The following is an 18,445-nucleotide window of genomic DNA, read 5'->3' on the forward strand; positions in this document are numbered from 1 at the left end:
AAAGGATCAGAGACAGAGACTGGTAATCATAGTTGATGGGATACCTTTCCCCCGTGTCCTTTTTTTTTTTTTTTTTGTCTTTTTGTCTTTTTTCCGTGTCCGGCAACGGATCGCAACCCTCAGTGTTGCCCCCGTACCGGACCGGGGACCGGCAACGGGATCGCAAGCCTCGGTGTTGCTCCCGCGCCTCGCTCAGCCAGTGAGCGGGAGCCGGTCTGTATGTGGGATCCGAACCCTCGGACGGGAGCGCCGACGCGCTTCCCAAGCGGCGCACTATCCAGTGCGCCACCGGGCCGGCCCAACACTCGTGTCCTTTGAAAGTGTTTTCTCATTGATTATCTTCATGGGGAGGAGAAAAATTGATATTTATTTTGTTAAATACTAAGGACTACATTTCTGTAACATACTATACTTTATAGTAACAGAACTTTCAAAGTAACTGCTTATTCCTAAAAGATGCAAAATACAAATAATATTCAGCTTTATTTTGCATTAGTTTTATAGATATGGAAATTTTGCAAAATTTTTCTCAAGTGAAAGAATTACTTGAACCATCAATATTATAGCATATAAATCCAAAATTGTTATGATCTTACCTGTCTTCATTGGTTCCTATTAAAAAGACTATGAAATATGAGGTAGAAAGTAATGTGCCTTGACATCAGGTCCATTAGTTTATTCCACCCAGCTGACTGTCAATATTAATTATTATTTAATCCTTTTGTGCCTTTTATCTCTGCAAAATAGAGATGATAATAGTATCTTCTTCGGAGAGTTGTGAGGATTCAATGATAAAGTGCTTAGAACAGTGCCTGCATCCTTATGAACATTTAGATGTTAGCTGTCATGATTATGAGTCTAAATCTTAGCTCTTACTCACATTATTAGTTCAATATTTTGAATTCATTATCAAACACATTTTGGCATTTCATGATTTCTGGGAATAATCCTCCTAGCACAAGCATTCTGTTGTAGATTAATTTGTTAGAGATACTGAAAAGGTTCACTATTTTTAGTGTAAACTTCTAAAGTAACATTGACTTCACTACTTAACTCTACAACTTGATTAAGCATTGTTTAACTTTTCAGTCAGGGAAAACCATCCATTCCATTTCAGAAGAATATTCATCTCATTTTCAGATTTGCACTGAATCATTCTTTGGCACAAAATTTCATCTTTAGAATCTGTTTTGCACATGTGGAGTCTGCTGCTTTTCAACTTAGTTGGTTGAGTGAAAATTTGTATACATATTGTATTTCAGAGGCATTTTTTAAAAATAAAGAATACTGGCTGTAATCATGTTAAACTTCAGTGGTTTGTTGGGAAGCCTGCCTGTGCACCTGTTGATATCCAGGGAGAGGTTTGACCAGAAGCACTAGTGAGCCCTAACAACCCATGGTGAAGGCGTGGGTGGAGGCAGATTTCTGTAAGATTTGTCATACCCACTTTATCCTGTGCTGGCCACCGTAACAGTCTCTTTCCTCTGCCCCCTTATCTCTTATCTTCCATCTCCACCCACTGTGCTATTTTATTTTTGTCAGAAGATAGTAATATAGCATTACTTCTTAACATAAATAAACCAGTCACCTATAATTATAGGCACAGTACATCTTTCTCCAAATTTTAAGGACAAATCCACATATAATTTTTTATCATATATATAATAAGAGTTATTAATTAGTGGAATAGAACTGAGGGACTTGATTTATGCTCCAGATGGATTCATTGTGAATTTCCTGCTCTCCAGTACAGTATGTAGAAATGCAACAATTAGAGAATTACAGAATTCTTCTCTTTGCTGTTAGTGTACTCTCCGTAAGAGTTGATTTCCATCAGTGACTTCTTTTTTATTTCCAGTTGGTCAGAAATATATACTATTAGACACACTGGATCTTTACTATTTTAATTTTATTTTCTAGTGTCTTTCTCTCTCCTCAAATTTACCATTTATGTGACTAAATAAAAGGTCTAGGACCTTTGTCTGGGACATTGTTTTCATTCCTTCTTGGCTCCATAGTCTGAAGCTAGGGACCAGGCTTTGTTACTGGAGCATCAGTCCAGGCAGAGTTTGGGGTACAGGCTTTAGGTTTATTTGGCTTATAAGAGCGGGGAGTAATTTTTGTCTGATGAAAAAATTGGTACAGTAGTCTCCCCGCTGCTGTTTTGTTTTCCTTGGTTTCAGTTACCTGTAGTCAACCATGGTCCAAAAATATTGAATGGAAAATTCCAAAAATAAACAATTCATAAGTTTTAAATTGCATGCTATTCTGAGTAGTGTAATGAAATGTTGCTCATCCCTTTGTCCAGTGAATTCACACTGTACATATTACCTGCCCGTTAGTCACTTAGTAGCCTTCTCGGTTATCAGATGGCAGATCTCAAGGAGAAAGGTGAGTACAGTACAATAAGATATTTTGAGAGAGAAAGAGAAAGACACTGATATCACATTCATGTAACTTTTATTCATACAAATTTTATTACAGTATAGTTGACTTTTGAACAACATGGATTTGAACTGTGCAGGTCCACTTATACGCAGATTTTTTTCAATAAATACTGTGAATGTATTTTGTCTTCCCTATGATTTTCTTAATAACATTATCTTCTGTGGCCTACTTCATTGTAAAAATATGGTATATAATGCATATAACATACAAAAATATGTGTTAGCTATTTATGTTATTAGTAAGACTTCAGGTCAACAGCAGGTTATTAGTAAAGTTTTGGGGGAGTCAGAAGTTACATGTGAATTTTTGACTGCTTGGGGAGTCACCACCCCTAACCCCCCCATATCATTCAAGTGTCAACTGTATATTGTTATAATTGTATTTTATTATTAGTTATTGTTGTTAATCTCTTACTATGCCTAATTTATAAATTAAACTTTATCATAGGTATGTATGTATAGGAAAAAACACGTAATGTATAGTTCAGTAATATCCTTGGTTTCAATCACCCACTGGGGCTCTTAGAACATATCCCTCATGGATAAGGGGAACTACTGTAGGTATTTTAAATTGGGAACCCCTTCCAGTTCCATTTAATCAGTTTGCTCATCTGAGATTTCCTCAAGTGTTCCTCAGAAATGTTTAATTAATAATGGTCTTTTTTAGGAATTTAAAGGGATTTTCAGCTATACTGATTCCAGCTGAAACTAGAAGAGGATTAGGGATATTCAAGGATTTTTAGTATATTTACAGAGTTGGGCAACCATCATGGCAATCTAATTTATAACATTTCCATTGCCTCAAAAAGAGACCATGTGTAGTCATTCCCCATTCCTACCACCAGTCCTAGACAGCCGCTAGTCTATATATTTGCTGTCTATATATTTGCCTTTTATGGACATTTCAAATAAATGGACTCATGCAGTATATGATCTCTTGTGTCTAGCTTCTGTCACTTGGAATAAGGTGTTTTGAGGTTCATTTATGTTATAGGGTATAGTGGTTTGACCCCCCCACCCCACCCCAAAGATAATGTCCACATCAAATCCCTGGAACCTGTGAATCTTATCTTATTTGTAAAAAGAGTCTTTGCAGATGTCATTGTTAAGTATCTTGAGATGAGATCATCTGGGATTATTCAGGTGGACCCTAAATCTGACAAGTACCCTTATAAGAGACAGAAAAGGAGGAGACACACAGAGGGAAAGACTGGAGTGATGTGGTCATAAGGCAAACAAGCCAAGGAATGCTGACAGCTACCAGAAGCTTGAAGAGGCAAGAGGGATTCTCCCCTAGAGCCTCCAGAGGGCTTGTGGCCTTGCCCACACCTTGATTCCAGACTTCTGGTCTCCAGAACTGTGAGAGAATAAATTTCTGTTGTTTTAAATCACCTGTCTTTTGATTATTGGTTATTGGCAGCCTCAGGAAAGTAATATATAGCATGTATCACTACTTTGTTCCTTTTTATTGCCAAATAGAATCTCATTGTATGGCAGTTTCAAGTTTTGTATATCCATTCACCAGTTGATGGACATTTGGGTGGTTTCCAAGTTTGGGCTATTATGAAAAATGCCTCTATGAACATTCATGTACAAGTTGTTAAGTGGGCATATGCTTTTGTTTCTCTTGGGTAGGTACCTAGGAGTGGAATTGCTGAGTCATGTGATAAATCTACAGTGTAGACTAAATATTTGTGTCCTCACCAAGTTTATGTGTTGAAATCCTAACTCCCAAGGTGTTAGTATTAGAGGTGTGACCTTTGGGAGGTGATTAGGTCATGAGGGAAGAACTCTCATAATTGGAATTAGTGCTCTTATAAAATACGTCTGAGAGAGGTCCCTTGCCCTTCTACCATGTGAGGTTATAGCACAAAGATGGCAGTCTGTGAACCAGGAAATGGGCCCTCACCACACACTGAATCTGCCTGTGCCTTGATTTTGGACTTCACAGACTCCAGAGCTGTGAGAAATAATTTCTCTTGTTTACGAGCCACCTAGTTTATAGTATTTTTCTTACAGCAGCCTGAATGGATGAAGACAATCTATTTATATATATATATATATATATTTTTTTTTTTAATTGACAAATGATAGTTGTATATATTTGTGAGATATACAATGGGATATTTTGATCTATGTATACATTACAGAAGGAATAAATCAAGCTAATTAACAAATCCATCTCCTCACCAACTTATTTTTTTGTGGTGAGAATCTTAAAAATCTTCCTTTAGCAATTTTGAAATATACAATACATTATTATTAACTGTGGTCACCATGTAGTGCAATAGGTCACTAAAAGTTATTCCTTCAATGTAACTGAAACTTTGTACCCTTTGATCAGCATCTCCTGTTTCCCTCTTCGTCTCCCTATCCCCTCCCAGCCTCTGGTAACCACCTTCCTACTCTCTATTTCTGTCAGATGGACTTTAAAGATTCCACACATAAGTGAGATCATGCAATATTTGTCTTTCTGTGTCTGGCTTATTTCATTTAGCATAATATCCTCCAGGTCCATCTAAGTTGTCACAAATGACAGCATTTCCTCCTTTTTTAAGGCTGAATAGTATTACATTATGTAAATATACCACATTTTCTGTATGTTTTTATTCATTGAGGGACACTTAGATTGCTTTCATATCTTAGCTATTATGAGTACTGCTGAAATGAACATGGGAGTACAGATATCTCTTTGACATACTGATTTCAATTTCTTTGGATATATACCTAAAAGTAGAATGCTGGATCATATGGTAATTCTAATTTTAGTTTTTTTTGAGGAACCGCCACAATATTTTCCAAAATGGCTGTACTAATTAACATTCTTACCAACAATGTATCAGTGTACTTTTCTCCGTATCCTTGCTAACACTTGTTATCATTCATCTTTTTGATAATAGCCATTCTATCAGATGTGAAGTGATATCTCATTGTGATTTTAATTTGCATTTCCCTGATGCTTAGAAATGTTGAGCATTTTTTCAAATGTCTGTTGGCCATTTGTCTTCTTTTGAGAAATGTCTGTTCAGAGTCTTTGCCCACTTTTTAATTGGGTTATTTGTTTTCTTTATATTGACTCATTTGAATTCCTTATATATTTTAGATATTAGCTGCTTATTAGATGTATGGTTTGTAAATATTTTCCTCCAATCCTTGGGTTCTTCACTCTGTTGTTTCCTTTGCTGTACAAAAGCTTTTTAGTTTGATTCAATCCCATTTGTTTATTTTTGCTTTTGTTGCCTGTGCTTTTTGGTCAGATACAAAAAAAATCTTTGCCCAGACCAATGTTTTTTGGGGGGCTGGCCGGTTAGCTCACTCCATAGTGCATGGTGCTGATAACACCAAAGTCAAGGGTTTGGATCCCAGTACCAGCCAGCTGACCCCCTCCCCGCAAAACAGAAAAGAAGCAGCAGCAGTTTTTATCTTATATTTTCTTCTAGTAGTTTTATAGTTTCTGGTCATACCTTTAAGTCTTTAATCCATTTTGAGTTGATTTTTGTATGTGATGTGAGATAAGGACCCAATTTTATTCTTTTACATGTGGATAGGTGGAAATGCAGTTTCCCCAACACCATTTATTGAAGAAACTGTCCATTTCCCACTGTATTTTTGGCATCTTTGTTGAAAATCAGTAGAATGTAAATACTTGGGTTTATTTCTGGACTTTGTATCCTGTTCCATTGTTTGCTGTGTCTGTTTTAATGCAATACCATGCTATTTTGATTATAATGGCTTTAAAATATATTTTGAAATCAGTAGTGTGATGTCTCTAGCTTTGTTCTTTTTGCTCAAGATTGCTTTGGCTATTTAGGGTCTTTTGTGGTTCCATCTAAATTTTAGGATTGTATTTTCTATTTCTGTGAAAAATGACTTTGGAATTTTGATAGGGATTGCATGGAATCTGTAGATCACTAGGCAAAGTAGGACATTTTAACAATATTAATTCTTCTAGTCCATGAACATGGGATATCTTTCCATTTATTTGTATCTTCAGTTTTTTTAATCAATGTTTTATAATTTTCAGTGTACAAATCTTTCACATCTGTAGTTAAATTTAGTCCTAAGTATTTTATTTTATTTTTTCCATGGTATTGTAAATGGGATTATTTTCTTAATTTCTTTTTCAGAGAGATTGTTCTTAGTCTAGAAGTAGAAAATATGAATAGACCAATAATGAGTAAGGAGATTGAATCAGCAATAAAAAATCTCCTGTCAAAGACAAGCCTAGGACCTGATGGCTTTACTGCTGAATTCTACCAAAAATTTCAAGAACTGATACCAATCCTTCTCAAACTCTTCCAAAAATTGAAGAAGTGGGAATACTTTCAAATTCTTTTTATGAGACCAGCATTACCCTGATACCAAAGCCAGACAAAGACATTATAGGAATAATGTTTATATCCCATAATAGGAATAATGACGATATCCCTGATGAACATAAATATCTCAACAAAATACTTGCAAACCAAATTCAACAGCATATTAAAAGGATCATTCACAATGATCAATTGGGATTTATCCCAGAGATGCACAGATGGTTCAATATATGTAAATAAATAAATGTGATACCCTGAATTAACAAGATGAAGGACAGAAACCACATGATCATCTCAGTAGATGCAGAAAAAGCATTTGATAAAATTTAACATTCGTTCATGATAAAAAATCTCAACAGAATAGGTATCGAGGGAATGTACCTTGACGCAATAAAGGCCATATATGACAGGTCCAAGCTAACATCATGCTCAATGGGGAAAAGTTGAAAACTTTTCCTCTAAGATTATGAACAAGACAAAGATTTCTGCTCTTCGCCATTTCTACTCAACATAGTATTGGAAGTCCTAGCCAGACAATTAGGCAAGAAAAAGAAATAAAAGGTGTCCAAATAGGAAAGGAAAAGTGAAGTTGTCTCTGTTTGCTGATGACATGATCTTATATTTTGGAAACCCTAAATACTCTACAAAAAAACTGTTAGAACTGGTAAACAAATTAAGTAAAGTTGAAGGTTTAAAAAATCTATGTTTAATATTTTATGGAACTGCCAAACTTTTCCAAAGTGGCTGCATCATTTTACACGTCCTTTATATATTCTGGACACTAGTACCTTATCAGATATGTGATTTGAAAATATTTTCCCCAAGTCTGTGGCTTGTCTTTTCACCTATCTTGATGGTGTCTTTTGAAGCACATAAGTTTTTAATTCTGATAATGCCCAACTTATCTTTTTTCCCCCCTATTTCATCATTTGTCTTTTGGTGTTATATTTAAGAACTCATTTCCTAATTCAAGATCATGAAGATTTACTCCTGTGTTTTCTTTTAAAACTTTTACATTTAAGTCTATGATTCATTTTGAGTTAATTTTTGTATGGTGTGAAGTAAGGTTCCAAATTCACTTTTTTACATATGGATAGCTAGTTGTCCCACCATTATTTGTTGAAAAGACTATTTCTTTTCCATTGAATTGTTTTGGCATCTTTGTTGAAAATCAGTTGGCTATAAATGTAAGGGCAGAAGTAGTTTTTTATTGTAACATTTACTTCTAATTGTAATTGTAGGTTTCATAAGGCATTTTTTTACTTTTTCAAACCCTTTGATTGGATGAACATTCAGAGAGTTTGTTCCCAAATCACACAACTTCAGTAAGTATTAGCACCAGATAAATTAATTCTTTATTTATTTATTTTTTTTCCTTTTTGTCTTTTTTCGTGACCGGCAACAGATCGCAACCCTCAGTGTCGTGCCCATACCGGACCGGGACCGGCAACGGGATCGCAACCCTTGGTGTTGCACCTGCACCTCGCTCAGCCAGTGAGCGGCCAGTCTGTATGTGGGATCCGAACCCTGGGCGGGAGCGCCGCCGCACTCCCAAGCGGCGCACTGTAGCAGTGCGCCACCGGGCCGGCCCCAAAATTAATTCTAAATACAGTTATATTCTTACTGCAATTACTTTGTTGCAGGTATACAAACTGTGTGTCAAGTGTGTGTTTATAAAGATTATTGTGGGTTTACATAGAAGATAGAACATTTTCCCCATTTCTGTGGAACTTTAATACCTTAATATTTAGGCACTTTTGAAAAGAAAGTCTTTCTTCTTGTATTTGTTCTGCCAAGAGAGCCAGCAAGTTTCAGTCTTTTACATCATTCAAGTTGCTTGTGTAGTCTTTTGAGAAAAATTAAACCAAGATCTCTTAAGTGATTTCCATGCAGAATTAATGCTTCCCTTGACTTCTGCCAAATGCTGTGATGCATTTATGCAGCAGATGCCAGAAAGTTTAGAACTCGTATCTGGAAAGAATTCAAAATTTTAAGACAGAAAGCATTTGTGCCTGGGGCAATGTAATGACCCCACCTGTGTCTTTTTCTTGTCTTCTGGATGTTTTCATTGTGTGTCCGGAAAGGCCCAGGCACATCCTTCTTCTATTTTTAAATCTTTCTTATGAAATGCAGTTTTAATTTTACAAGACCAGATCTTATTCCAAGTTTCAAAATATGTGTTCTTCAGCATAAAATGTTTTGACAGATACGTAATGGCCTAGCACTTTAACATCCATTTTTTCAGGCATGAATTCAGAGAATCAGAGCCATAAAACCATAGTGTAATTAGTCACTATTAGATGCTGCATTAATTTGTATTTCATATGTCCATATGCTAGGTAAACTGCTTTTTTTTTCCTTTCCATATTTTGATAACTAGCTCAACCTGTTAATGTACCACTGAAATAAATTAGTTGGATTTATTAGCTTTGATATTTTATTTATGGTCTGAGAGGAAGAGTAGAAAGGAGCTAGTATTTATTGAGTGCCTACTGTGTTCCAAGTATTGTCCTAGATATGTTTACATCCCTAATCTCATTTAAACCTCCTGGCCCCTCATTGTTGGTATTATTATCCCAGTTTTAGAGATGAAGAACTTGAAACAAGCCAGATAATGATACTTTATGCTTGTGGGGGGCCTTTCATATTGTAACTCTAAAGTATTATCTGACATTTGGGGATGTTCAGTTATAAAAAAGAATAACTGACTATCATAATTTATCCTACTGTTGCAGAGTTTAGGGTAGAGAGAAGAGACACATGCGTTATTCCTCAGCTTTTTGTACTTATTAACTATGGGAATCAGTGAGCAGAGATAAGAGACAAGTAAGCAATACAGAATGTACTCAATAGGGGGATGGCTTTATAATGCTAGATATAAATGCAAAAAATCAATCTTGACCTGTACCTCGTACTACATATATAAACTAATTCAAATAGATCATACACCTGGTTGTACAACTTAAAACTATAAAACCTGAAGAAGAAAGGAGAATTTCTAAGAGCTTGGTTAGGCGAAGAATTCTTAGATACAATACCCAGAAATATTGTAAATTGGACTTTATTAAAATGTAAAATATGTGCTATTTGAAACACTTGTTTAAAAAATGAAAAGACAAGTTACAGACTTGGAAAATATTTGCCAAACACATATCTGATCAAGAACTTGTATCCAGAATATCTAAAAAACTCTCAAAATTCGATAATAGAAAATAAACAACCCAGTATTGAAAATGGGCAAAATATTTGAACAGACGCTTCACCAAAAGAGAAATACATGACAAATATCATATGGAAAGATCCTCAACATCTCTAGTTTTTTTTGAAATGTAAATTAAAATTGCAATACACTACCACTACACATCTATTAGAATTGCTTAAAAAAACCATCATCTGATGATACCAAATGCTGGTGAAGATATGGAGTAATTGGAATGCTCATACATTGCTGGTGGAAATGCAAAGTGGAATACCCACTTTGGAAAACAGTTCCTTATAAAGTTAAACATATATATGTTCCATATGACAAGCAATCTCATTTCTAGATGTTTACCTAGAGAAATGAAAATTTATTTGTACAAAAAAAAGAAACAAAACTAACAAAACTATATATGAATAATTATAGCAGCTTTCTTCATAATCAACCAAATAAAATCCTTTATTTGGTAAGTGGATAAACAAAATGTGATACATCCATACAGTGGAATTTTATTCAACAACAAAAAGGAATGAAGTACTGATACATATAACAACAACTCAAATGCGTTATGCTAAGGTAAAGAAGCCAGACTCAAAAGGCTACATATTATATAATTCCCGTTGTGTATATTCTGGAAAAGTTATAACTATAAGGATACAAAATAGGTCAGTAGTTGCCAAGTGTTAAAGGTGGGGAGGGAAGAGGTTTTTATAAAGGAGCATCACAAGGGAATTTTCTGGAGTGATAGAACCATGCATTTGTCAAAATACATAGAACTGTGCATTTAAAAAGGTGAATTTTATTGTAAGTATGTTATAACCCAATAAACCTGACTTGAGAGAGAGAGTTTGTGTCTGTGCATATAAAAATAAGTACATTCCTCTCTCATTAAAAGTCTAGACTTAGCCATTGCAGAGCTGGTTTGATGGTTCCAAGGTCATCAAGGGCCAGGGCACCTTCTATTTTGTTCCTGTGACAAGATGCTGCTTGTGCCCAGCCATCATATCCAGATTACTGTCCAAGGAAGGAGTAAATAAAAAGGGGTGAAGAAGGGTCTGTAATGTTCTTTTAGAGACTTCCTCAAAGTACTACACTATCCTTTTATTATTCCTCATTGGTCAAAACATTGGCCACCTTTCATCACATCGAGCTGCAAGAGAGGCTGAGAAGTGCCTGAGGAGAGAGGAGAATGGATGTTGGAGTGTGCAACTAGCAGTATCTGTCACTCCTGAGGGCTTCTAGCTGTGAAGGTGTCTTGTAACACTGAGGTTATGTCTCATGCTGTTCACTAGGTTGCTTTAAATACTGGAAATTCAGAGTGCCTTTCTGTTATTCCTGTGTACTTTTCCCAAGTGCTTATTTGGCCTTACATTTTGCTAGTCACTGGTTCCTAAAATTTAGTCTGTGTAGTCTTGAGATTATGTCAAGCAGGGGGTTTGATAGCTTTGAAAACTGAGTTTTGGTAATGTTAAGCAATTCATTTCCCAAGTAAAGCTTAGGGGAAGACATGCAAAAGTTATTTAAAAACAAAACGGAAAAAGCTTCATTTAGAATAAATAACAAATATTTGACAGCCTTACAGAAAATGCTGGCTGTTTGAAATCTATACATTTAAAAATAAATTGCATTTCATTGTATATAGATTACATCTCAATAAAGTTGATTTGTAAAATGCTCAGAAAGCATTGAAGGCTTTGAAATCAGGTAGCAAAAGTATTTCATTCAAGCAACAAGCCATTTATTTATTTATTTACTTATTTTCTTATTGATTACGCATACTCATGGGACACAAAGCTGACTGTCACCACCTGTGGCAAGATGTGGTAGTCAGATCAATACTATCAGCATACCAATTACAACAAATTGCAGTTACTCTCCGTGTTCTCCCATCCTCTACCTGACCTCCTCTCCCCACCCCTGGCAACCCTAGGTGTGTTCTTTCCCTCTGCAAGTCCAGTGCACCACTGTGGTCTTTCTTTCCTTCCTCCTTTCTCTCTTAGCTTCCAGTTATGAGTGAGGACATGCAGTATTTGTCCTTCTGTGCCTGGCTTATTTCACATAGCATAATTTTCTCCACACTTATCCATGTTTTTGCAAATGGCAGAATTTCCTTCTTTTTTTATGGCTCGAGTAGTATTCCATAGTGTATGTATACCACATTTTCCTTATCCAGTCATCCGTCAATGGACATGTAGGTTGGTTCCGTATCTTGGCTATTGTAAATAGAGCTGCAATAAACATGGGACTGCATGTATCCCTTCTTTGGGTAGTAGTGGGATTGCTGGATCATATGGCGGTTCTATCTGTAGTTTGAGAAACCTCCATTCTGTTTTCCATAGTGGTTGTATGAATTTGCAGTCCCACCAACAGTGAAGAGAGTTCTCTCTCTCCACAACCTTGTCAGCATTTGTTATTCTCAGTCTTTTTTATTATAGCCAGTCTAACTGGGGTAAGATGATATTTCAGTGTGGTTTTAATTTGCATTTCCCTGATGATTAGTGATGTTGAGCATTTTTTCAAGTAAACAAACCACTTATTGAGGACCTAGTATTTATGTCTCTATTACGTTTGAGAGATGGTACAGGCCGTATGCATATAAAGATTTAAAAAAATTAAAGAATCCTTGCTCTCAAGGAACTCTTCTTGTAAAAGGAATAAATGTTAATACTGATAAGTGTAATTATAACTTATGTGACCTGGGTAAAGAGAGTTCTCTAGTTTTGTACTTTTATTCTTGTTTAGGCTGTTCCAAGTTGTTTGCATTTCCATATGTTTTAGAATCAGCTTATCCAATTTCTACTCCTGAAAAACCCTACTGGAATTTGATTGTGATTGTGATTGTGAATCTTAAGATCAATTTGAGAAGAATTGAAATCTTCATAATAATGACTCTTCTGAACCATGAATACAGTATTTCTTCTCATTTACATAGATATTCTTTCCTTTTTCTCAGAAATGTTTTGTGGTTTTCAGTGTACAGATATATATGTACAGACATTTGTTGCTTAATGACAGAGATATGTTCTGAGAAAGGTCATTAGGCAATTTTGTTATGAGAACATAATAGGGTGTACTTACACAAACCTAGATGGTATAGCTTACTGCACACCTAGGCTACATGGTATAGCCTATTGCTCCTACATGAGTAATGCGTTGCATTATGACCTTACGATGGCTATGACCATCATTGTATATGTGGTCCCTGTAGTTGACCAAAATGTGTTATGTGGTGCATGACTATGTTTTGTCATATTTCATATTTATTCATACTGTTATGACTGGTATTATTTTCATGATTTCAATATCTGATTTTCTGTTGCTAGTCAATAGAAATAAAATTGATTTATGATTATTGACCTTGTACCCTGTGACCTTGCCAAAAACTCACTTATTAGTTCTAGTAGCATTTTTGTAGACTCTTGTAATTTTCTGTATAGATGATTTTGTGGTCTCTTAATAAAGGCAGTTTTATTTCTTCTTTCCCATCTGTAAGTCTTTCATTTCTTTTATTTGCCTTACTTTGCTGGCTGGCAATTCCAGTTTATAGAAATGGTGAGAGTTGACATCATTGCTTTGTTCTCAAGCATAGAGGGGAAGCATTCAGCTTTTCTCCATTAAGTGCATTATAGGTTTTTCATAAATGTCCTCTGTCAGGTTGGGGAGTTCCTTTCTATTCCTAATTACTGACAATTTTTATAATGAATGGATGTTGGATTTTTTTTACCACCCCAAATGCTTATTTTGCATCAGTTTTGTCCATTATATATCTTTTTTCTTTTTTAGTCTGTTGATATGGTGCATAATATTGTTTGATTTTCAGTCCTTCCAATCCTCCTTTACGCTCCCTGTTTAAACACCACTTAGCCATGATGTATTATCCTTTTTGTATACTGCTAGGTTGAATTTGCTGATGTTTTGCTAGGAATTTGTGTGTCTCTGTTCACTGGGGATGTTGGTCTATAGTTTTCTTTTTTTGTAGCAACTTTGGTCTTGGCATGAGGGTAATGCTGACCTTATAGAATGAGTTGGGAAGTGTTCCCTCTATTTTCTGGAAGAGTTTGTATAAAATTGATATTCTTTCTTATGTTTGGTAAAATTCAACAGTGAAGCCATCTAGAGTTTTCTTAGTGGGAAGGATTTTAATTATGTATTCACCTTTTTACACAGCTGTAGGAATATTTTCAGTTATTTGTTTCTTATTGAGTGAACTTTGGTAGTTTGTGTCTTTCAAGGAAATTTGTCCACTTCATCTAAATTATCAAATTTATTTGTATAAAGTTGTTCATAAAATTCCCTAGTATTCTTTTAATGTTATTAAGCTCTAGTGATGTGTCCTTTCCTTCTTTAAAGATATTGGTGTTTGATATTGGCTCCAGCTTACATTTTTATCACCAGTCCAGCTAGAAGCTTATTAATTTTATTGACCTTCTCAAAGATCCAGATTTTGGTTCCTCTGCTGTTTTTTGTTTTCTATTTATTTATTTATTTATTTATTTATTTATTTATTTATTTATTTATTTATTTATTTATTTATTTATTTATTTATTTATTTATTTATTTATTTATTTATTTATTTATTTATTTATTTATTTATTTATTTATTTATTTATTTATTTATTTATTTATTTATTTATTTATTTATTTATTTATTTATTTATTTATTTATTTATTTATTTATTTATTTATTTATTTATTTATTTATTTATTTATTTATTTATTTATTTATTTATTTATTTATTTATTTATTTATTTATTTATTTATTTATTTATTTATTTATTTATTTATTTATTTCCTGACTGGGAAGGGGACCGCAACCCTTGGCATGGTGTGGTCTGCACCACGCTCAGCCAGTGAGCGCACCAGCCATCCCTATATAGGATCCGAACCCGCGGCCTCAGCGCTGCCAGCGCTGCGCTCTCCTGAGTGAGCCGCGGGGCTGGCCCTGTTTTCTATTTTATTCATTTGTACTCTCATTTTAATTATTTTCTTCCTCACACTCTTTCTCTCTCTCTCTCTCTCTTTTTTTTGGTCCTTACTTTCTTAAGATTGTCTCTTGGATAAACTGGTTTGAGGCCTTTATATTTTTCTAACATGAGGGTACTTCAAAAAGTTCATTAGAAGATTGGTATTATCTTTTAATTTTATTTCTCCATAAACTTTTTGAAGTATCCTCATAAATGCAGTTAGTGCTGTACTTTCCTTCTATGTTCTGCTTTAGTTGAATACCATGAATTTTGATATGTTGTATATTTTCATAATTGGTTGGATTCAAAGTATTTTCTAATAACATAAATTTTTTTGCTTTGACTCATGGATTGATTAGAAGTGTATTTCTTTATTTCTAAATATTTGGGAAAAGATATATTTCTAGATACATTTCTGTTATTGATTGCTTATTTAATTTTATTTAGCATACTTTGTATAATTTTAGCCATTTTTTTGTTTAGATGTGTTTTATGGCCCAAACTATGGTCTATCTTGATGAATATATTTCAGTGTGCACCTGTTAAGAATGTACATCTAGTTGTTGTTGAGTGAAGTGTTCTATAAGTGTTAATTAGCTCAAACTGGTTGGTAGTGTTTTTAGGTCTTCTTTCTACTTACTGACTTTTTGGGGGCTGGGGAGTCTACTTTTTCATCAGTTGCTAAGAGAGGAGTCTTGAAGTGTACAGCTGTAAGTATGGATTTGCTACTTTACCTTTCTTTTCTATTAAGTTTGTTTTTATATTTTGAAGCTCTGTTATTAGGGGAATATGCATTTAGATTTGTTATGTTTGTTGATCAATTGACTACCATTATGAAATTTTCTGTTTTGCCTCTGGTTATATTCCTTGTTCTGAAGGCTACTTTGTCTGACATTAATATGGTCACACCAGGGGTTTTTTTTTTTTTTTTTTTTTTTTTTTATTGTTTGCATGATACTCTCTTTCCATCCTTTTAGTATTAATGTACATAAATCTTGATATATAATATAGTATATAGTATATGATTATTTATTGTATATAAATACAAAATGTAATATGTAACATATAATGTATTTATGTACAATAAATAAATTTATTTAAATTCATATAAATAATTTTGAGGTTACATATAAATATATAATATTTAAGTAAATATATATTATATATTATGTATACTAATATTTATATAAATAATTAAAAACAGATTCTGTCTGAGTCTTACTTTCATTTAATCCAATCTAACAATCTTTGCCTTTTAATTAGAGTTTTTAGGCCATTTCCAATTAATGTAATTATTGATGAGGATTTACATCTACCATGTTGCTATTTGTTTTCTATTAATCACATTGTTTTTATTTCTTAGCTTTTTTTTTTGTTAAAATGAATTTTTGTTTCCATTTTATCTCCATTATTATGTATTCATTGTTAAAAATGTGTTAACAATTGCTCTAGGGTTTGTAATGTACACCTTTAATATATCATATTCTCTCTTCAAATAATATTATGCTATTTCAAATATAGTATAAAACTGTATACTTCCATTCCTCTCTCCCATTCTTTGTGTCATACATGTTATTTGTACATATACTATAAACCTCATAATACATTGTTACTACTTTTGCTTTATAATGCTTTTTTAAAGTGATTTAAATATTTTTTTTAAGAAATGTCTTTTATAGTTACCCTCATTTTTACTGTTTGCAACACTCTTCATTTCTTTTTGTAGATTCAGATTTCCATTTGTGTAACGTTTGTTCTGTGTTAAGACCTTTAACATTTTTTGTAGTATATGTCTTATAGCAGTGAATTCCCTCAGCTTTTGTCCATCTGAGAAAAGTCTTGATTTCACCTTCTTTTTGAAATATACTCTCACTGGCTATAGAATATTGGATTGACAATTTGTTTTTTCTTTCAGGACTTTAGAGATGTTATTTCATAGTGGTTTGGCTTGTATATTTTTTGCCAAGAGGTTGCTGGTCTATCTTTGTTTTTCTGTATTTTATCCTTTTTTTTTTTTTTTTTTCCTTCTCCCTCTGGGTCATATGGCTTTTGTTCTGCCCACCCTCAGTGGCAGTGTTTCTTTCCCTGGGACCTTGAGTAGGAGGATGTTCTGCTCCTGCCCTAGGCCTAGACTGCTGTTCCTTGTTACTTGGTGAAAGCTCAGAGGCAGACAGCTGTGTTTCTACTCCTCCCCCAGGGGCATGTGATCTTTGCTTGGCCCTAGAGAGGAACATCATTCTTTTTTAGTGATTTATTTTTCAGTGTGTGTTCTAGTGTATGTTATAGAACAGTGCACTATTAACACATGTAAGTAATTTAAAAATTAATGTGCCTATATAGGGGGCATACATTCAACAGTTTTACTGACCAGGATGTATAATCATAAGAGTTTGGAGGTCACTGCTTTAGAATGTCAGAACTGATAACTCTGATAGATTTGAAGTAAAATTTGCCACTTCCTTTTTGATTTGTTGACAACACGATTCAGATGGTTCAATTTATTTATTTTCATGAGCAACCTCATTTGTGAATGGAGAATATTTTACAGTGCATGTTTTGTTTTATTTAAAAATAATGTGACTTATATTCTTAAAAGATAGGGTTGTCTTTAATGGACTTTTCCCTATTTTAAACTCCTTTCTTTTTTATAAATGATAATCTTCTGATTCATTTTAGGACTGTGAGGACATGGGAAGTTGAAAATCCAAAGAAGCAAAAAAGTGTGTTTAAACCACGGACAATACAGGGTAAAAAAGTCATTCCTACTACGTGTACATATAGTAGAGATGGAAACCTCATAGCAGCTGCTTGCCAGAATGGAAGCATACAGATCTGGGACCGAAAATTGACTGTAAGTCAAGGACATTTAAATCTTTTTTCTTTAGAAGACAATCACCTTTAAAGAAAAACATCATGTTAAAATATTATGAAGGTCAATTTCCTGAGTTAAGACCTAATTTAAACTTCAGTGTTAGTTGATCAAACATTGGGACTTTTGCAGTAAACAGCATTTCAGAAAACATTCCAACTCAGTATTTTCCAGCATGCATTAGATTTTGTTTTTAAAATAAATTTGCTCTTTTGGTATAAAATGTAAAAAAGCACAGTGAAGTTTATTATATGGCATCTCAATTTATTTGATTTTGAAAGTGAAGGGTTTAACAGTAATATAAAACAAGACTAAACAGAGAACTAGAAAATATCCTTTAAAGATTTAAGAAAAACGTGAAAAGTCCAGAATGATCCATCACTTGTTTTATATTATTTCTGTAGTAATTTAAATAATATTTTGTTTTAATATTTTATAACATTTCATTTGAATAGGTTTCAGGTTTTCCCTTTACAATTTTAGGTCATTATTAGAATAAATTAATTTTTATTTATTAATAAATAAAATAAGTTTTGTCATGGAATCATTAAAAAAAAGAATATGAAAGCCCTTGGCTAATTCTGTGAATTACCAATAAGCTTTAAAAAGGGCTTTGTTGTTTGTATAGATGGTGAAGCAAAAATGTTTG

At 33.8% G+C, this 18,445-nt stretch overlaps 1 protein-coding gene across 1 annotated transcript in view; it reads left to right on the forward strand.

Moving 5' to 3' along the window:
- LOC103596167 (WD repeat-containing protein 70) overlaps positions 1 to 18,445 on the forward strand; it is a gene marked incomplete at its 5' end in the record, with an annotated part of 258,626 nt that overhangs the window by 137,744 nt on the left and 102,437 nt on the right. Inside the window, one exon of the mRNA XM_008579746.1 lies at positions 17,604 to 17,778. Coding sequence (XP_008577968.1) covers positions 17,604 to 17,778 — 175 coding nt within the window. The remainder of the gene's footprint in view (positions 1 to 17,603; positions 17,779 to 18,445) is intronic.

This window comes from Galeopterus variegatus, unplaced genomic scaffold (assembly GCF_000696425.1).
Source record: "Galeopterus variegatus unplaced genomic scaffold, G_variegatus-3.0.2 Scaffold81, whole genome shotgun sequence".
Classification (NCBI taxonomy): domain Eukaryota; kingdom Metazoa; phylum Chordata; class Mammalia; order Dermoptera; family Cynocephalidae; genus Galeopterus; species Galeopterus variegatus.